Below are 18,067 nucleotides of genomic sequence, written 5' to 3'. Positions count from 1 at the left end.
AGTAACTTGCTGACACCTGCCAGTGACATGCTAGTAACATGATAAAAATGTTAGAAAGACACTGGCAACTTGCTATAACATGTTGAAACATGCTAGAAACTGAAACTGGTAAGCAACTTGCTAAAACATCTATCCATAACTAGCATGCTAACAACATGTTAAAACATGCTAAAAATATACAACATTTTGCTATTAATGCGATAAAAATGCTATCAGTACACCAGCAGCATGATAAAGTGTGCCAGGAACAGAGTACAATGTGTTAGCAACTTGTCAAAGTATTATAACTATGCTAACATCAATAAACAATTATAGTAACTTCCTAAACATGCCAGCAACATGTTAAACATGTTAGAAATACTCTAGCAACTTGCTAGAACATGCTAGTAACTGGATACTGGTAACTATTATTATAAGATGATAGCAACTTTATGGAGCAACTTGCTAAAACATTTTAGCATATCCATCTGTTCCACTGCAGGTAGACTGGCGGCACTTGGGATCATGGGAAAAGCCTCAGATATAAAAACGGTGCCTTATTTCTGGACAGCCATGTTTGGAAAAAGCATACGATATGCAGGTAAGGACAAATTTCTATCACAAAACTGCACATGGATTGCAGCTATTCATGATTTACATATTCAGTGTGTGTTTAATGTACTGTAGATTCAGTATCAGTGCTCTTTTGATGCATCTCAAGCAGTTCAAATGTTGTCATCAAGGTTACGGTGATGGCTTTGACGATGTCGTCATCCAGGGAGATTTGGATGAACTGAAATTCGTGGCGTTCTACACAAAGTGAGTTTATTTGATTGTTATTGTCTCCATATTTCATCATCATCAACACATCTAAATTGATTTAATTGATTTACAAAGCTTTTCTTTGTATAGCAAAATGCTATTCGATGATGATGATGATGATGAAAAGCCTTTATTTGTCACATACACAGATGAGAAAGAGGAAAGAAGATACATTAGGGAAGAGGGAGGTGAAAAAATATCCCCTCTCAGACTGCTGTTGAAGTAGGGCAGTGTGAGATCAGGAAGAAAAAAGCCCCAGCAAAAGCACATAAACTCACAGACATAGACAGAACACAACAGGGGATGGGAACAGGAGATGTGGATATAGTCCGATAAAGGCAGCAGCAATCTGGTCCTGCAGCCAGGGGGCGCTGGTCACAGACCAGCCTAACCACACAGGTGGATAAAAACACACTAAGATGACGTGGGATGTAGGGGTTAGACAGTGATTGTCTATCTGTAGCTGTGTGTGTGTGTGTAAGCCTGTAGAGTCTCCAAGGTGTCCTTGGAACAGGAAGCAGGAACTCAGAGCGTCTCCTTATCCTGCTCTCTTGCAGAAGAGTCACAGGGAAGCCGAAAAAGAAGAAAAGGTTTACAATTTGGGTCAATATCTGTGAATTTCGCAGATATTTAATGTCCGTCACTGGTCTCCAGGTCTTACCAAATCACATTGCAACGCTGCTAGTTTCTTCCCAATGTTTTCCAATTTGCAGTCTAAGGCCACAGTCTGAGTACCAACAACCCTGCTCACCAACGTTTCAATCCAGCCGGTCAGCTTGTAGGGGTTTTAAGCCGCACTGACTGCTTTTATCAATTGTCAATATCCCAGGGCCCCGCCTAACCCTACTGAAAAAAACAGCTTAAACCAGCCTAGGCTGGTTGGCTGGTTTTAGCTGGTCGACCAGGCTGGTTTTAGAGGGGTTTTGGCCACTTCCAGGCTGGTTTCCAGCCATTTCTAGCCTAGTCTTAGCTGGTCAGGCTGGGAGATGACCAGCTAAAACCAGTTTGACCAGCCTAGCCATAATGGGAGCCCAGCTAAAACCAGCTATGTCAAGCTTAAACCAGGCTGGTCAAGCTGGTTTTAGCTGGTCATTTTCCAGCCAGACCAGCTAAAACCAGGCTGGAAATGGCCAAAACCCCTCTAAAACCAGCCAGGTCAACAAGCTAAAACCAGCCTAGGCTTGCAGCAGGGAAGCCCATTAGCAGAAACCCTGTTATCAAAGTTCGGAATAGATAGATATCTTCAACATCCTCCAGAGACAGAGGGGCCAGGCACACAACGTGCCACTTCTCCCACCCGTCCATCAAGTATCCAGCTGCAAATGTCCCTGCAGGACAGTTGGGTTTCCCAAAACCCAAACTTCTCGTTGAGAAGATGGGGTCAAATGTGTTCAGGGACCTGTTGATTAAATCCATAATTCCTTATTGTTTGGAGAGCAGGGCAAGGAGAGTCTCACAGATAGAAAAAAGACGAGGCCAGAGGAGCCAGCCAGGAGAGATATGGGAGAGAGAGGAAAAAAAGTATCCCCGTCTTCGTCGAGAGCCAAAGAAGGAAGGTTTTTGGAATAGTAATAAATGAATTAGTTGCTTTAACAATTAAAACATGAGTTAATAAATAAAAATATATACTTATAGTTACTTTTTTCCTTATTTTTTTAGTCTTTAGCCTGTAACATACTTGCCAGAGATTCATTATTATATTTATTAATGCAACTAATAACAGTACTTACTACTAATAATAAAAATAGTTAATCCTTTACACAGTAGATTAACACACATTATTGTTTTATTATACTCAATGTATAAAATTCAATAGCTTATAGGACCAGGTTTACTAAACAAGCCAAATTAATAAATGTGAAATTGCAATTTATTAAAAGCACAGTTGGGAGCTGAAACTGGATAGGCATTAAATTATGAGATAAATACCAGTGGACTCACTACCACAAACCTTAGTAAATCATATTGCATGATTTAAATACTCTCCTCCCATAAAATCATAAAATCCGGCTGGGATTTGTTTCTTGTGCAGTGCAAGTTTTCTTAAATTGCAGAGCTTAAGCTGTCTTGGCCGCTGCATTAACTAGCAAGCTGGCTAGATTAAGAGTATGCCGTTACACCGTGTTGAGTTGTCGCCGGTTCAGTGCTGCGTTTAATCTGCTTTGTTTGATTGCAGGAGTGAGGAGGTGGTCGCTGTGGCCAGTATGAACTATGACCCCATTGTGTCGCGGGTTGCTGAAGTTTTCGGTTCTGGAAAGACGATTAGAAAACGTGACGTAGAGTAAGTGCTTTTTTTTGTGGACTATAGATGAAGTTGGTTTGTTTAGTGTTTATTGTTTTTGTTTACTCTTACACTTTCAAAAAATCACATGTTATATACACTCACCGGCCACTTTATTAGATACACCTGTCCAACTGCTCGTTAACACAGATTTTCTAATCAGCCAATCACATGGCAGAAACTCAGTGCATTTGGGCATGTAGACATGGTCAAGATGATCTGCTGCAGTTCAAACCGAGCATCAGAATGGGGAAGAAAGGGGATTTAAGTGACTTTGAACATGGCATGGTTATTGGTGCCAGACGGGGTAGTCTGAGAATTTCAGAAACTGCTGATCTACTTGAATTTTCATGCACAACCATCTCTAGGGTTTACAGAGAATGGTCCAAAAAAGAGAAAATATCCAGTGAGCGGCAGTTCTGTCGATGCAAGTGTCTTGTTGATGCCAAAGGTCAGAGGAAAATGGCCAGACTGGTTAAAGCTGATAGAAAGGCAACAGTAACTCAAATAACAACTCGTTATAACCAAGGTCTGCAGAAGAGCATCTATGAACACACAATATGTCCAACCTTGAGGCGGATGGGCTACAGAAGCAGAACACCACACTGGGTGCCACTCCTGTCAGCTAAGAACAGAAAACTGAGGCTACAATTCACACTGGCTCACCAAAATTGAACAATAGACAATAAAAAAATGTTGCCTGTTCAAATGAATTTCTGCTGCGACATTTGGATGATAGGGCCAAAATTTGGTCTCAACATAAAAGCATGGATCCACCCTGTCTTATATCAACGGGTCAGGCTGGTGGTGGTGTAATGGTGTGGGAGATATTGTCTTGGCACACTTTAGGATAACATGCCATATAATAAAGCGTAAATCATCTCAGACTGGTTTTTTGAACATGACTATGAGTTCACTGTACACAAATGGCCTCCACAGTCACCAGATCTCAATCCAAGAGAGCACCTTTGGGATGTGGTGGATATTCACAGCATGGATGTGCAGCTGACAAATCTGCAGCAACTGCGTGATGCTATCATGTCAATAAGGAGCAAAATCTCAGTACCTTATTGAATCTATACCACAAAGGATTAAGGCAGTTCTGAAGGCGAAAACGGGTCCAACCCGGTACTAGTAAGGTGTACCTAATAAAGTGCCCGGTGAATGTGTAATCTGTAATCTGATTTAAAAAAAAATTGCCTTTAAATAAAGTGCTTAGCAATGCACATTACTAAATAATTTATTCAATCATTTTTTATGTTTTTATTTTTGAAATGTTTACAGTAGGAAATTTACTAAATATTCAAATGTTTTTGGAATAAAAGATTTTGACTCATACCATGTTTTTTTGGATATGTGAAACGTTTTTGACCCTGGTTTAAGTTAATTTTGTTTCATGCTAGTTTTTTTTAGTTAATGTATCTACAATTTTAATTAATTATTCCAACACCTTTGCACAAACACATAATTCGATGTAAAAATTTCTGTAAAAAAAATGCAGGGTTCCACACTATTCATACACAAACCAATTAAGTTAACAACAAATATAAGTGGATTGAACATAAAACAATTAAGTTGTCCTGAAAAAACCTCTACACAGTTTTTTGAGCGTACAGCCAAAATCAGAAAGTCATTGTGTTGTGTATAGAGTGGACAGTAAATATATAAATTATTTCAAACACCTCAAATTTGGACAGTATATTCTGTATACAGTGTCATATATACACAGTATATACATGGTTCTCTTGTAAAAGGTCAAATCTACATGTACAGTATATATTTACTGAAGTGAATGTTTGTATTGCTTACGTTTGAGTTGTCCTTGAGAATGCCTGTGTTATTTTCTCCTCAGGACAGGAGACATGTCGTGGCTGATTGTCAAAGGCTCACAGTGAGGAAGAGAGGTCAGTTTTCAGATGATCTCCTGTCACAGTTGTAGAGTTGCAGTTGCTGGAGCGGGACACTAGATGGAGGACATGCGCCGTCCCAAAAAGCCAGACCCGGACTGAGCCCACAGCATCGTCTTGTGGGGTCTGGATCCTTCCCAGTGCTAACACAGAAGAGCCATACCTGGTTTTTGGCCACCCGGGAACTGGATAGGACCTAGCTTTCTTTGCATGAAGCATCATGCCTGTGTTCACGGGACAGCAGCGGTGGGGAATGCTCACGGTTTATTTTCTACATGCCACTTTGTATATAGCTGTTCCCTGAAGATGCATTCAACATCCACAAGACTGCACTTTTTCTACCGACACACGCCTGGTTATGGGAACGCGAGCCGATCTCGTGGAAATCTGCTTCTGTAGATGCATGATCGTTCATCTGCGCATTTATATCTTCTTTCGTAGAAGGATCTTAAGAGGGTTTCGTAATTCAGGGAAGGTAATACGGTCAGCACGGTGTCCATCCACTAATATTGGTGCCCTTGGAAAATATGTGCAGGCATGGCAGCATATACTGTATATATATTTATATATATATATATATATATATATATATATATATATATATATATATAGAACATTATATATATATAAATATATATATATATATATATACAATATATATATAAAGAACATTAAGAACAACAACAACAACAAAAAACAAACAAAAATCCTGGTTAAAGGAATGTTCCACTTCTTTGTTTTCCTCAATATTTTAGATTTATCAGTTTTGAATCCATTCAACTGATCTCAGAGTTTTGCTGGAGCACTTTTAAGCTTAGCTTAGCAAATACAATTGAATCAGATTAGACCATTAGTATCTTGTTAAATAAAAAGATAAATATATAAATTATAGTTTTTTTATTTAAAGCTTGACTGCATTTTGTACTAACTCAGCAGACAGTCATATATAGGCCCACACGAAATCTACACGCGCAGAATTCCGCAGATTTTCCTCAGAATTCAGCAGAGTTTTAGTCCATCATTAATTCTGTTTATTTACTTGAGTAAATGTGTGTATATCTATATTTATTCAGTTTTTAAATTAATTTCAGTAATATTATTGACTAATATAAAAATGTTCATCTGATTTATGTACAGTAGTATTTTCTGTCTTTTAGTGGATATATGAAATGAGAGACTTGCTTTGTTTACCAAATAAAGTGGATCTAATTAGATTTGCATTTTAAACATTAAATAAAAGTTACAAAGATATTACTTTTTATTTCATATATTAAGGTTTTAGTTATGATAATCCTAAAATAATTCCACATAAATCCACAGATTTCTACCAAAATTCTCCGCAGATATAGCAAAAAATGTCTGCAGATTCTGTCTGGCCCTTGTCATAAGACATTAATATTAGGTTGTGTCTAAGGACAATGTTATTTTGATGTCCAGTAACGACGTGACATGATGTTGATATTTTGTTGATTTTAGGTTGTGACCAAAATCTAACATCTTAAACTATCGTCATATTGAGGTTAAATACTGACATTGATTTGTCAGGTATGGCAACCAAAATCCAAAGTCTGATAGACGTCATAGTGCTAATGTTCACACAATGTCAAGCTGCAACAACCTGGGACAACCTGATTTTCATTTTCAAACAAAATGCAATATACCCCGACGTTGGGGTACAATGTCAATCTGCTGTCATATTGACTTCCTCTTCTGCTAGTAAGATTGAGGGAAAATTAAAAGTTGCTATTTTCTATGCTAATATTATGGCTAGGAAATATACTCTATTATGTGTAACAATCTAGAAACTTTGCTGATGTACCAATGATATTACCATGCATCTAAAAATAATTCACTGCTAGCTAACTAGGTGACAGTGCTGCGAATATCATTGCTAGCCATATTGACATATTTCGAAAAAAAGTGGAGCGTTCCTTTAAATATACAGTTGAAGTCAGAATTTTTAGCCCCCCTGTTTATTTTTTACCCCAATTTCTGTTTAATGGAGAGATGTTTTCAACGCATTTCTAAACAATCGTTTTAATAACTCGTTTCTAATAACTGATTTATTTTATCTTTGCCATGATGACAGTAAATAATATTTGACTAGATATTTTTCAAGACACTTCTATACAGCTTAAAGTGACATTTAAAGGCTTAACTAGGTTAATTAGGTTAACTAGGCAGTTTAGGGTAATTAGGCAAGTTATTGTATAGCGATGGTTTGTTCGGTAGACAGTCGTAAAAATATATTGCTTAAAGGGGCTAATAATTTTGACCTTAAATGGTTTTTAATAAATTTAAAACTGCTTTTATTCTAGCTAAAATAAAACAAATAAGACTTTCTCTAGAAGAAAAAATATTATCAGACATACTGTGAAAATGTCCTTGCTCTGTTAAACATCATTTGGGAAATATTTTAAAAAGAAAATAAAATTAAAAAGGGGGCTAATACTTCTGACATCAACTGTATGTGTGCCACAATTACTGAATTCATGTGAGCAAAATATTTTTGAAGTACATATTCTTATTGATGTTTTACCTTTTTAGTACACCCTGGGTGAGCAGGAAAAGGAAATTGTTTAAGCAACAACCTCTACTAAAAGCTGTAAATATATATAAGGTAAAATCTGGCCAAAATTCATTGTCAGTCATCACAATTTGTTAGTTTTAAAAAGAACAACAACAACAACAACAACAAAAAAACTCAGCTCTTATCTGAAAAGTCGAGTAATAATTTGTTTAACATGAGAAAGTTAAAGGCAATTGTTTGGTATTTAAATTTTTATTTGTATCAATTTAGGTTTATATACAAATGTAGTATCAGTTCATTTTTATCCATTTAAGTTCATATTTAAATTAATATATAAGTTTAATATCAGTTCATATTTATCAATTGTGCCATTATTCTTGGAGGACACTGTATGCTGATGCATATGAATATAAATCAAATGTATGAAAAAGCATTATTTTATATCACAGCCTGCACATGGGCCAATTTCACAAAACCAAAATCAAAAGTAAAAAAATATCTTAAAAGAAAATTAGGTTTGTTTTATCTCTCTTAAAAAACAACAACATCATAATTAACCCAAATCTCATTACTGTCATTCTGAACAACTAATATTAAAAATAATAGCAGCATTTTTTAGATCTTATGTTAAGTATGTAAACAGTAGTATTTTTTGCACGGTATTAAATAAATCCTGATTTAAATGTTTACTGTTATCATACATTACAAAAATGAAAATTTGGAACGAAATTGCATGAAAATAGTGAAAAATACACTTATATGTTTTTGTTTTTATTTACTCTATTTATTAAATTATATCATAATACGTCAATGACAGCAAGGTCAAAAGAACTGACAAAGTCTATTATGTGGTATGTTTTGTTGTACAATACATGTAATACATTTTGCTAAAACAAATTTGAGGGAAATGTTTTAGTTAGTTACTAAATAAAATAAGACTAAATTAAATAATAGAAATATATAATATTCATATTAAAAAATGCAATAATTATTTATATTATTAATAAATACATACCGCTGAAGAAACCATTTTTAGCAGCCCTGTGAAATTTTTCAAATATTTCCCAATTGCTGCTTAACGGAGCAGGGAAATCTTCACAGTACTATTATATTTGTTGTTGTTAAGTCTTTAAACTGCACTTCAAGCTGAATACTCATATCTTGCAACACATTTGGCTGGCTGGCTAGCTCTCTGCAACTCTCACATGGTCACCCACTGAAGCTAAGCAGGGCTGTGTCCGATCAGTACCTGAATGGGAGACCACATAGTAAGTGGTGTTAGTGTTAGTGAGGCCAGCAGGAGGGCGCTCAACCTGAGGTCTATATGGGTCCTCTAACGCCCCAGTGTATTGATGGGGACTATATACTACTCAGTAAGCGCCGACTTTCGGATGAGATGTTAAATCGAAGAACTCTCTGAATGTCCTTTGAAAAAGAGTAGGGGTTTAACTCTGGCGTCCAGCCCAAATCTGCCTACTGGCCTCTGTCCATCATGGCCTCCTAACCATCCCCATATCATAACTGGCTTCATTACTCTGTCTCCTCACACCAATCAGCTGGTGTGATGTCTGGCACAATATGGCTGCTGCACACTGGTGGTAGATGAGGAGATTCCCCCAACAATGTGTCAAGTGCTTTGGGTGTCAGAAAAGCGCTTTATAAATGTAAGGAATTGTAACTAATATTATCTAGTAAAATATACTGTCATCTTGGCAAAGACAACAGAAATGAGTTATTAAAACTATTATATTTAAGTAATGTGTTAAAACAATTAATCTCCATTAAGCATAACTTAAGAAATATTTGAAAAATAATTCAAATTTCACAGGAGGGCTAACAATTTTGCCTTCAACTCTATATATTTTGTTTCTTTTTGATTTTGGGAGTGAATTAAGCCCAGTCCAGACTTAAATCCCTCCAGCCATTCCCGAGTTCACATTTCTCTAGTTAAACCTCCATGGCAATAAAGCGAATGTTTTTTCTCCTCGACCTGATGCATGAGGACTGACCTTTAACAATGACAATGTTACCTCTCGCTCATGGCGACTCCAGTTGCCCTGCTAGTAAATTGCACAAAAATGACAACACTATTTAAAGCTAGAACTTTTATCTATAGAAATGCTCGTATTATAAGAGGCTTGTATTTTCAGACTAATCGTGAAGTGATTCCTTGATGACAGACTGATTGATTGTTGATTGTATTTTTAGATTGTACGCAATCATAATAATAATGATGATGATGATAATAATAATGGATGCTTTTCTTGTAGCTCTGACCTCCTATAGCTTTTCTTTGGTACTAACTCAGGGATCGGAGGTTTCAGTCACATTGGACAGGTTTTGCTGGAATAGAAATGAAGAATAAAACTTGTTGCGATAACATTTTATTGTACTTCTGGTTCTCTTTTGGATATACTTACGCAGGCACGGTACTTATCAGGGGGTAAGACAGTGGAAAACAAAAACAAAAAGAGCTTTTTTGTAAGACAAATAGTCAGGATAGCTTAAACATTTATTAGTTTTACATTTAAAATCACATTCATTTGTAAAACACATTATGAAATATGCATATTATTGTGGGCCTAGAAAAAAGGCGTTTTTGCAACACTGGGTTCATTTGAAGTTCATTTGAAAGTCATGGTAGTGGTAGAGTTTTGCCATTTGTGAATCCATTCAGCTGATCTCCGAGTCTGGCAGGTGAACTTTTAGCTTAGCTTAGCATAGATCATTGAATCGGATTAGACCATTAGCATCTCGCTCAAAAAACGACCAACAAGTTTTAATCATTTTCTTTTTTAAAGCTTGACTCTTCTATTGTTTATTAAGACCGACAGAAATTGAAAAGTTGCTATTTTCTGAAATTTCTAGGAACTATACTCTTATTGGTGTAATAATTAAAGAACTTCGCTTCTGTGCCATGACTGCAGAAGGCACAATGATATTACGAAGCACAAATATATAATATATACAAATATTACAGCAAAATCAATTAATCACTGGAATTACAGAAGAGTCATGTTTTAAACAAATCAAAACTATCGAAACTCTTGAGTCATTTTTGAGCAAAATGCTAATGGCCTAATCTGATTCAATTAATTATGCTAAGCTAAGCTAAAGGCCTCCTGCCAGATCTGAAGATTGGCTGAATGGATTAAAACATGTAAAACTCCACTGTTTAGCTTTAGAAGACTTGTAAAATGAGCATATTTCCAAAACAAACTTGAAGGACAGTTCACCCAAAAACGAAAATTGACTCACTATTTATACACTATCTGACAAAAGTCTAATTGTCGATCCCAGTTGTAAGAGCAACAAATAATAACTTGACTTCTAGTTGATCATTTGCAGAAGGCCTATTGGAACCTGCATGGACCAAAGAATTTTATAAAAATCAGTCAAGTTTGGTGAAGGAAAAATCATGGTTTGGGGTTGCATTCAGTATGGGGGTGTGCAAGAGATCTGCTGTGTGGATTGCAACATCGACAGCCTGAGGTATCAAGACATTTGCGCTGCCCATTACATTACAAACCACAGGAGAGGGCAAATTCTTCAGCATGATAGTGCACCTTCTCATACTTAAGCCTCCACATTAAAGATCCTGAAAGCAAAGAAGGTCAAGGTGCTCCAATATTGGCCAGCCCAGTCACCAGACATGAACATTATTGAGCATGTCTGGGGTAAGATGGAGGAGGCACTGAAGACGAATCAAAAGAATCTTGATGAACTCAGGGAGTCCTGCAAGAACGCTTTCTTTGCCATTCCAGATGACTTTATTAATAAGTGATTTGAGTCATTGCAGAGATGTATGGATGCAGTCCTCCAAGCTCATGGGAGTCATACACAATATTAATTTGTTTTACAATGCACCATGACTTTATATTCTATACTGAACATTATTTATGGTAAGTGACAAGACTTTTGTCTGAGCAAAGTCAGACCTTACTGTCCTAATTAAATCATTAAAAATCAAGGCATGATCATATTTTATTTTGGTGAAATAAGCGTAATCTAGAGGCCTTTGCTTTTCATATAAGCCACTTCTGATACCAAATGATCAACTAGAAGTCAAGCTATTATATGTTGTTCCTAAAACTTGGATAGGCGACAAGACTTTTGTCAGGTAGTAGGAAAAACAAGTAGGAAAAGCCACTGCACAGCAAAAAATGCCTTTCTTGCTTAGATTTTTTGTCTTGTTTCTAGTCTAAATATCTACAATTTCTTATATCAAGGAGCATTTTCTAGACAAGCAAAACATATTGTCTTGTTTTGAGAAATAATATGCCAATATTAAGTGAGTTTTTCCTTAAAACAAGCAAAATAATCTGCCAATGGGGTAAGCAAAATAATCTTGTTTTTGCCTTTGATGTAAGATTATTTTGCTTAACCTATTGGCAGATTATTTTGCTTGTTTTAAGGAAAAACTCACTTAATATTGGTATATTATTCCTCAAAACAAGACATTGCTTCTTCTTGAAATTCTTCTTGATTTAGGAATTTTTAGATATTTGGACTAGAAACAAGACAAACAATCTAAGTAAGAAAAGAATTTTTTGCAGTGTGTGTAAAACTTTTCTTTTGTAATAAATTACTTGTGCCTCAGAATATGCAAACAAAATGAACACGCTATGGCTTTTACATGAATTTGACACTTTACAATGTGGTCAGTTTGCTGGTTTGTCCATTAATGCCATCCCAATGTGCCCATTCTTGCTATCACATGACTGTTTTTGATGCACATGCTGGAATTTTTTCAGTAAATCTGTTTCCATCATTGTTTATGCAAGTTTTTTCTTATCGGATGTAAAGTCAATCCAACTCAGTTGTGCGCATCTACATTTTTATGTGCATTTTAAAAATTTATGAATTTACGCCAGTGGTTCTCAACCACATTCATGGAGGACCACCAACACTGCATGTTATGGATGCCTCCTTTGTCTGTCACACCCATATCAGGTCTTACAGTCTCTGGTGTGTTTGGTTAAGGAAACATGGAAGCTATGCAGAGCTGGTGGTCCTCCAGGAACGTGGTTGAGGAACACTGATCTAGAGCACTGGTTCTTAATCACATTCCTAAAGGACCACCAACACTGCATAAATGAGCTGATGATCTGAATCAGGTGTGTTTGGTTAAGTAGACACGGAAAATGTGCAGAGCTGGTGGTGCTCCAGGAACGTGGTTGAGAAACACTTATCTAGAGCACTGCATGTTTTGGATGTCTCCTTGGTCTGTCACACCAATAACAGGTATTTTAGTCTCTGTTAAGGAGATAGTGATCTGAATAGGTGTGATTCTCAACCATTTCTCAACAACATTCCTAAAGGAACACCAACACTCCATGAATGAGCTGATGATCTGAATTTGGTGTGTTTGGTTAAGGAAACCTGGAAAACGTGCAGAGCCTGGTGGTCCTCCAGGAACGTGGTTTAGAAACACTGATCTAGAGCACTGCTTCTCAACCACATTCCTGAAGGACGAGCAACACTGCATGTTTTGGATGTCTCCTTTGTCTGTCACACCCATTACAGGTCTTTCAGTCTCTGCTAATGAGCCGATGATCTAAATCAGGTGTGTTTGACTAAGGAGACATGGAAAATGTGCAAAGCTGCTGGTCCTCCAGGAACGTGGTTGAGAAACACTGCTTTAAGCAATATTCCAAAATGCACTTAAAAATAGGTGGATGGAAAAATAGCTAGTGATGACAGAATTTCCATTTTTTCGTTCAATACCGCTTTAAAGTTTCCATTTAGCCCTTTCAGGCTCAAATTTAATTTTAGAAACAGGCAAAATCTATGCTTTTAACTGTTGCAAATCAGCAACGCCTGCCTTGAGAGGGTTAAGAAGGTGAAAAAAGTAGAAAAAAAACAAATTCAATAAAACTTTATTGAAATTGACAAAAAAATCCTAGAATAATCTAACAAAGCTAAAATAAACACACAAATTAAATAAAACTAAATTAACAGAACTAAAAATTATTTTAAAAAACAATCAAATAACATTATTATTATTATTATAATCAGTGCATGATTCAACCCTGTATGAATAACTGATCTATAGATGGACGGTAAAAAAAAATGAAGCTGCTATGCACCATAAACACCATCTATATTTCAATAATGTTTTGTATTTCAAAAATCCTGATGCAATTTCTTAGTATTCATTAAAAACAAACATCCTAAAAAAACACTTCTACAATATAAACACATTTGCAGGCAGCATCACTTCAAACTACAACAAAACAATCTTTTTAAAGAGACAGTTCACCCAAAAATAAAAAATGTCCTAAAATGGTTCCAATGAATTTCTTTCTTCTGTTGAACACAAAACAAGATATTCTGAAGAATGCAGTAAAAAAAAGCAGTAGCTACGTTTCCATCCTATTTTAATGCGCAGTTTGGATATGCACATAAAAAGCGGTTGATAGAAACGGCAAGATGCGAATAAATTTTTAAATTGCGCATTAAAAAAATGTATGCGCATCATTAAGTAGGAAAAACTTTTTATTCGATAAGAAAACATGCGCATAAACTATAATGGAAACACTGTTACCGAACAAATTCCAGTATGCACTTTTAAAAAATCATGTGATTTTGTTAGAAGAGATCATGTGATGATAAAAATGTGAATGGACTAACCAGCAGGCTGAGCACATTGAAAAACATCTGAAATGTTGTTGTTGGGTCATTCTAAAATGCCGTAACCATTTTAGTATTAGTGTCATTATATTATATTATTAATGACCTCAAGAATTGTCAAGAGCATCTGTGTCGTACACTTTCAAACACCACTGCGTGTTCATTACGTGCCAGCATTGTCTTCTGAGGCACAAGTCATTTATTAAATAAAGAAAAGCTTCACGCAGCATCTCCTACCACACCAAATTCCCTTTTTACTTTGAATATTTGGCGCCAGTTAATCAGGAAGTGATGATTTTGTTCTCTTTAAGTCATTGGATGAAAATGTTGCTTTAGGCTGGCCCTGGCCCGGTTGGAAGAGCTGTGCCAGAGCGCAGTTTTCTTGGGCTTTGGCACAGTACACTTGTAGTCCTGAACTAAACATGAGACGTGCCTTTTAAGGGACTGTTTCATATGGATTTATTAATCATTCTGACTGTTCAATGAACGCAAACTGTCGTAGATTATTAAAGACGCAAACCCATCACTGCACGACAGCTGCGCCTTCAGCAAACCTCCTAATTCCTGCAGCACGAGGACTTCATGATTATTTAGGAGCGTCAAAAGTAGCTGATATGTTCGGCGAAATATTTGACTGTGTGTCACTGTATACCAAACGACTAATGCCTAGTTCAGACTGCGTGATTTTAGCCCCGATTTTGGCTCGCCGACAGGTTTTGAGAAATCACCGACAAATGGCTGAAATCACAGGCAAATCGCTGCTCGTGCACGTGAGTGAAAATCACACAGTATGAACTTTCAAAGACGCGATCTGAGAGAATCGCCGATGAGTCGCCGATGCCTGCGAGATATTTGGCATACTAAATATCTGGAGCTGTCGGGGATTCAAATCATGGCGTGTGAATTGATTTTTGACTGAAAATAACATCAGCGATCGCCTACAGCCAATGAGAGAGCAGCTTTCACTTGTGTGTGCGTGTGTGTATACCTGCTGCAGGCCAGCGGGAGGCTGGGGGAGAAGTTAAAAGCGCTCATTTTCGGTTTATTTGGACCCACGAAATGGAGGAAAAACTAGTGGAGGTTTGACAGGACTCAGGAGCAACTGTGTCTGTTTGACGTTTCATACAGAAAGAAATTAGTTTATCATCAACGTTGAGGAGAAATGGCTAATTCCCTTTAAACCCAGGTGAGCAAACATGTACATGTTCTACCCCGTTAAAGGCTTCTTTCTCATTATGTAGTTAATAACAAAAAATATACTACGTGTTTTTGGCTGTGATCCGTAGTTTGGACGAAGTTGTCGGCGATTCTTCCTATAGTAAAGTCATGCAATGTGAATGTCCCTGTCGCTGATCCATCTTGCAGTGTAAACAAAGCAGCGACGAAACGCTAGCCCAGATAGTCAAGCAGTGTGAAAACATCTGTGACATGACTACTTTGAAAATCATGCAGTCTGAACTCGGCATAAAATGATATAACTAAATTAATCTCTATTGTACTGAGAGAGAGCACTTCTCTTCTGTTAAACTGACCAGCACATCATCCATGACGGAAGCGTGCTCTGGTTGGGAGGCTATGTGAGTGCAGGCCGTTGGAGGAAAGGGAAGGGGCAACTGTAACACCCTTAATTTGCTTCTTTGGATGGAAACATAGCAAGTGACAGCCATAGTCTAGAAACCAAAAATACTATGAAAGCCAACGGCTGTTTTCCCCAACATTCTTCAGTATATCTTCCTTTGTGTTCAATAGAAGAAACTCAAACAATGACTAAACTGACAGAATTTTCGTTTTTTTTAGAGGGTGAACTATCCCTTTAAATCATATATAATCCACATACAAAAAGATAAACATGCAACATTACATTCTAGGGTTGTCACGATACTGGAATTCGGTACCAATCGTTCATTTCGTGTTCTTAAACACTGCTGATTTGCCATTGTGTTCATGTGCTCAACAGAAATGACTGTGATTGGCTTTGAAGGTCATCTGTTCACCAAACTTACCACTGTTTGCTGAGTTCAACCACAGATACAGGGACACTGGAGCGTTTCAAAGTCACATCGATCAGCTGGTTTGTCTATAAGCTGACATGCAAGCGATCCGCTGATGAATCGTGGCTTTAAAATGCTCCAGTGTCCCTGTATCTATAGTCAGTAAAGAGCTGTGAGTTCGGGAAACTGATGACCTTTGCAGCCAATTACAGTCATTTCTGTTAAGAAAGTAAACACAATGGCCAATCAGTGCTGTGTAAGAACGTGCTCAAATGTTAGCGAAAAATGGACGTTTTTAAATTCTCAGTTTCAATCGGTACCAAATTCCAGTATCGTGGCAACCCACATACTGTATGGATGATAGGAAGACCTAGTTGAGTGCTTCTTACTTTATAAAAAGTAGAAATGAACATTATAAACTCCAAAAACAGATTAAATGAGGTTGAATTTGGTAGCTTTGGTTTCTCCCACAGTGTGAGTTCAAATGAAGGCAGCAGAAACCAGAAAATCAACGCCTTTAAATGGTGATAATGCCACATATTGATTAGAAACAGTCTGATTATTAAAAAAATGCATCATATAGTAGAACTAGCTTAAGATTGAGGTCATGTTTGTGTATCACATTTTATAACATTTTTCACATTTAACAAAAAAAGGCACCGATGTGTTGTTATAAACTACATGGATGTGCTTTGTATGATTTATTGAGTTGTTTTTCGGAAGTGTCGTGCTGGTGGTCTTCAGAAATCATACTCTGCCGCACACTGACGAAGATATTCTTCATACAGTTTGCGCTACAGTAAAGATGAGAAATATTAAATGATTAGAAGAAGAAAAAACATATATGCAACCTTCTGATACTATTTTCCTAATCTGGATTCATAAACTGGACTAGAAGATCTGTTCTTTTTAAAAACTATAAAGCTTTAACTTATATTTTCATATCATATTTTTCAATTGAAGATTGAATTGTTTAAATGACATCCAAAAATGAAACTGAATCTGAGCGACTTAATAATTTTACGAATGTGGAAAAACAAAGACAAATAATTAAAAATTAACATGGAAAAATTATTTCAAATTGTGAAAAATAAAATACCACCATGTTCTTTTGTTAAATAAAGGCAAAGTTTTGAAGGTTACCATGTTTTTACCATCATATTACAACATTTTGTGATTTTTAATTATTGAAAATATGTTTTGGAATGTTTTTAAAACTATGATCTTACCACATTTACCATGTTCTTAATTTTAAAAAAAAATAATAATAATAAAATAATAAAACAAAAATAATAATAAAAAAATAATAATGACAATATATATATATATATATATATATATATATATATATATATATATATATATATATATATATATATATATATATATATATATATATGCAACCTTTTGATTCTGGATTCAACTGGACTAGAAGATCTGTTCATTATAAAACTATAAAGCTATAACTTAAATTTTCATACCATATTTTTCAGGTGTTTAAACGACATCCAAAAATGAAACTGGAGCAGAGCAACTTGTTATTTGTGAACGTAAAAAACAAAGACAAATAATGAAGAATTACATTTAAAAATAATAAAAAAAATGTGAAAAATAAAAATACAACCATGTTCTTTTGTAAAATAAATGCCATGTTTTAAATGTTACCATGTTTTTACTGTCCTATTATGACATTTTATGATTTTTTTATTTAATTTAAATTATTGAAAAAGTTCTAACTATGTATCTGAAGTAATAACTATGATATTACTACATTTACCACATTTTTACTCAAAAAATATTAAAATGCAGCCTTCTGATTCTGTATGCCATTTTCATTTTCAACCAGACTAAAAGATCTGTTCTTTATAAAAACTATAAAGCTATAACTTATATTTTCATATCACCTTTTTCAATCTTTTTCTGA

The 18,067-nt window shown here is 35.9% G+C and overlaps 2 protein-coding genes across 13 annotated transcripts in view; one reads left to right on the top strand and one right to left on the bottom strand.

The window, feature by feature from the left end:
* aifm3 (AIF family member 3) overlaps positions 1-5,541 on the top strand; it is a 64,828-nt gene extending 59,287 nt beyond the window's left edge. For 5 of the 6 annotated variants that reach the window (XM_087250989.1, XM_087250988.1, XM_087250987.1 and 2 more), the window contains 4 exons: positions 482-580; positions 723-798; positions 2,978-3,082; positions 4,935-5,541. In XM_087250989.1, the coding sequence (XP_087107115.1) occupies positions 482-580; positions 723-798; positions 2,978-3,082; positions 4,935-4,977 (323 nt within the window). In that variant the 3' untranslated portion in view covers positions 4,978-5,541. 6 annotated transcript variants of the gene reach the window in all.
* A 4,472-nt stretch (positions 5,542-10,013) lies between these two features.
* Positions 10,014-18,067, bottom strand: part of si:dkey-98f17.5 — a 37,833-nt gene continuing 29,779 nt past the window's right edge. The window contains exons 12-14 of one of the 7 annotated variants that reach the window (XR_015490501.1): positions 16,331-16,937; positions 15,856-16,191; positions 13,381-14,258 (exon numbers count right to left, since the gene is read on the bottom strand). Coding sequence is in view for 1 of the 7 variants with exons in the window: in NM_001128748.1 (NP_001122220.1) it covers positions 16,884-16,937 (54 nt within the window). In the remaining 6 variants the exon portion in view is untranslated. Of the gene's footprint in view, positions 12,429-12,558; positions 16,938-18,067 lie in introns of those variants that run through there. The other 6 variants (XR_015490502.1, XR_015490497.1, XR_015490499.1 and 3 more) reach the window with 6 other exon arrangements.

This window comes from Danio rerio, chromosome 5 (assembly GCF_052040795.2).
Source record: "Danio rerio strain M-AB ecotype USA chromosome 5, GRCz13ab, whole genome shotgun sequence".
Taxonomy (NCBI): domain Eukaryota; kingdom Metazoa; phylum Chordata; class Actinopteri; order Cypriniformes; family Danionidae; genus Danio; species Danio rerio.
This window is presented reverse-complemented; position numbering and strand designations above follow the sequence as displayed.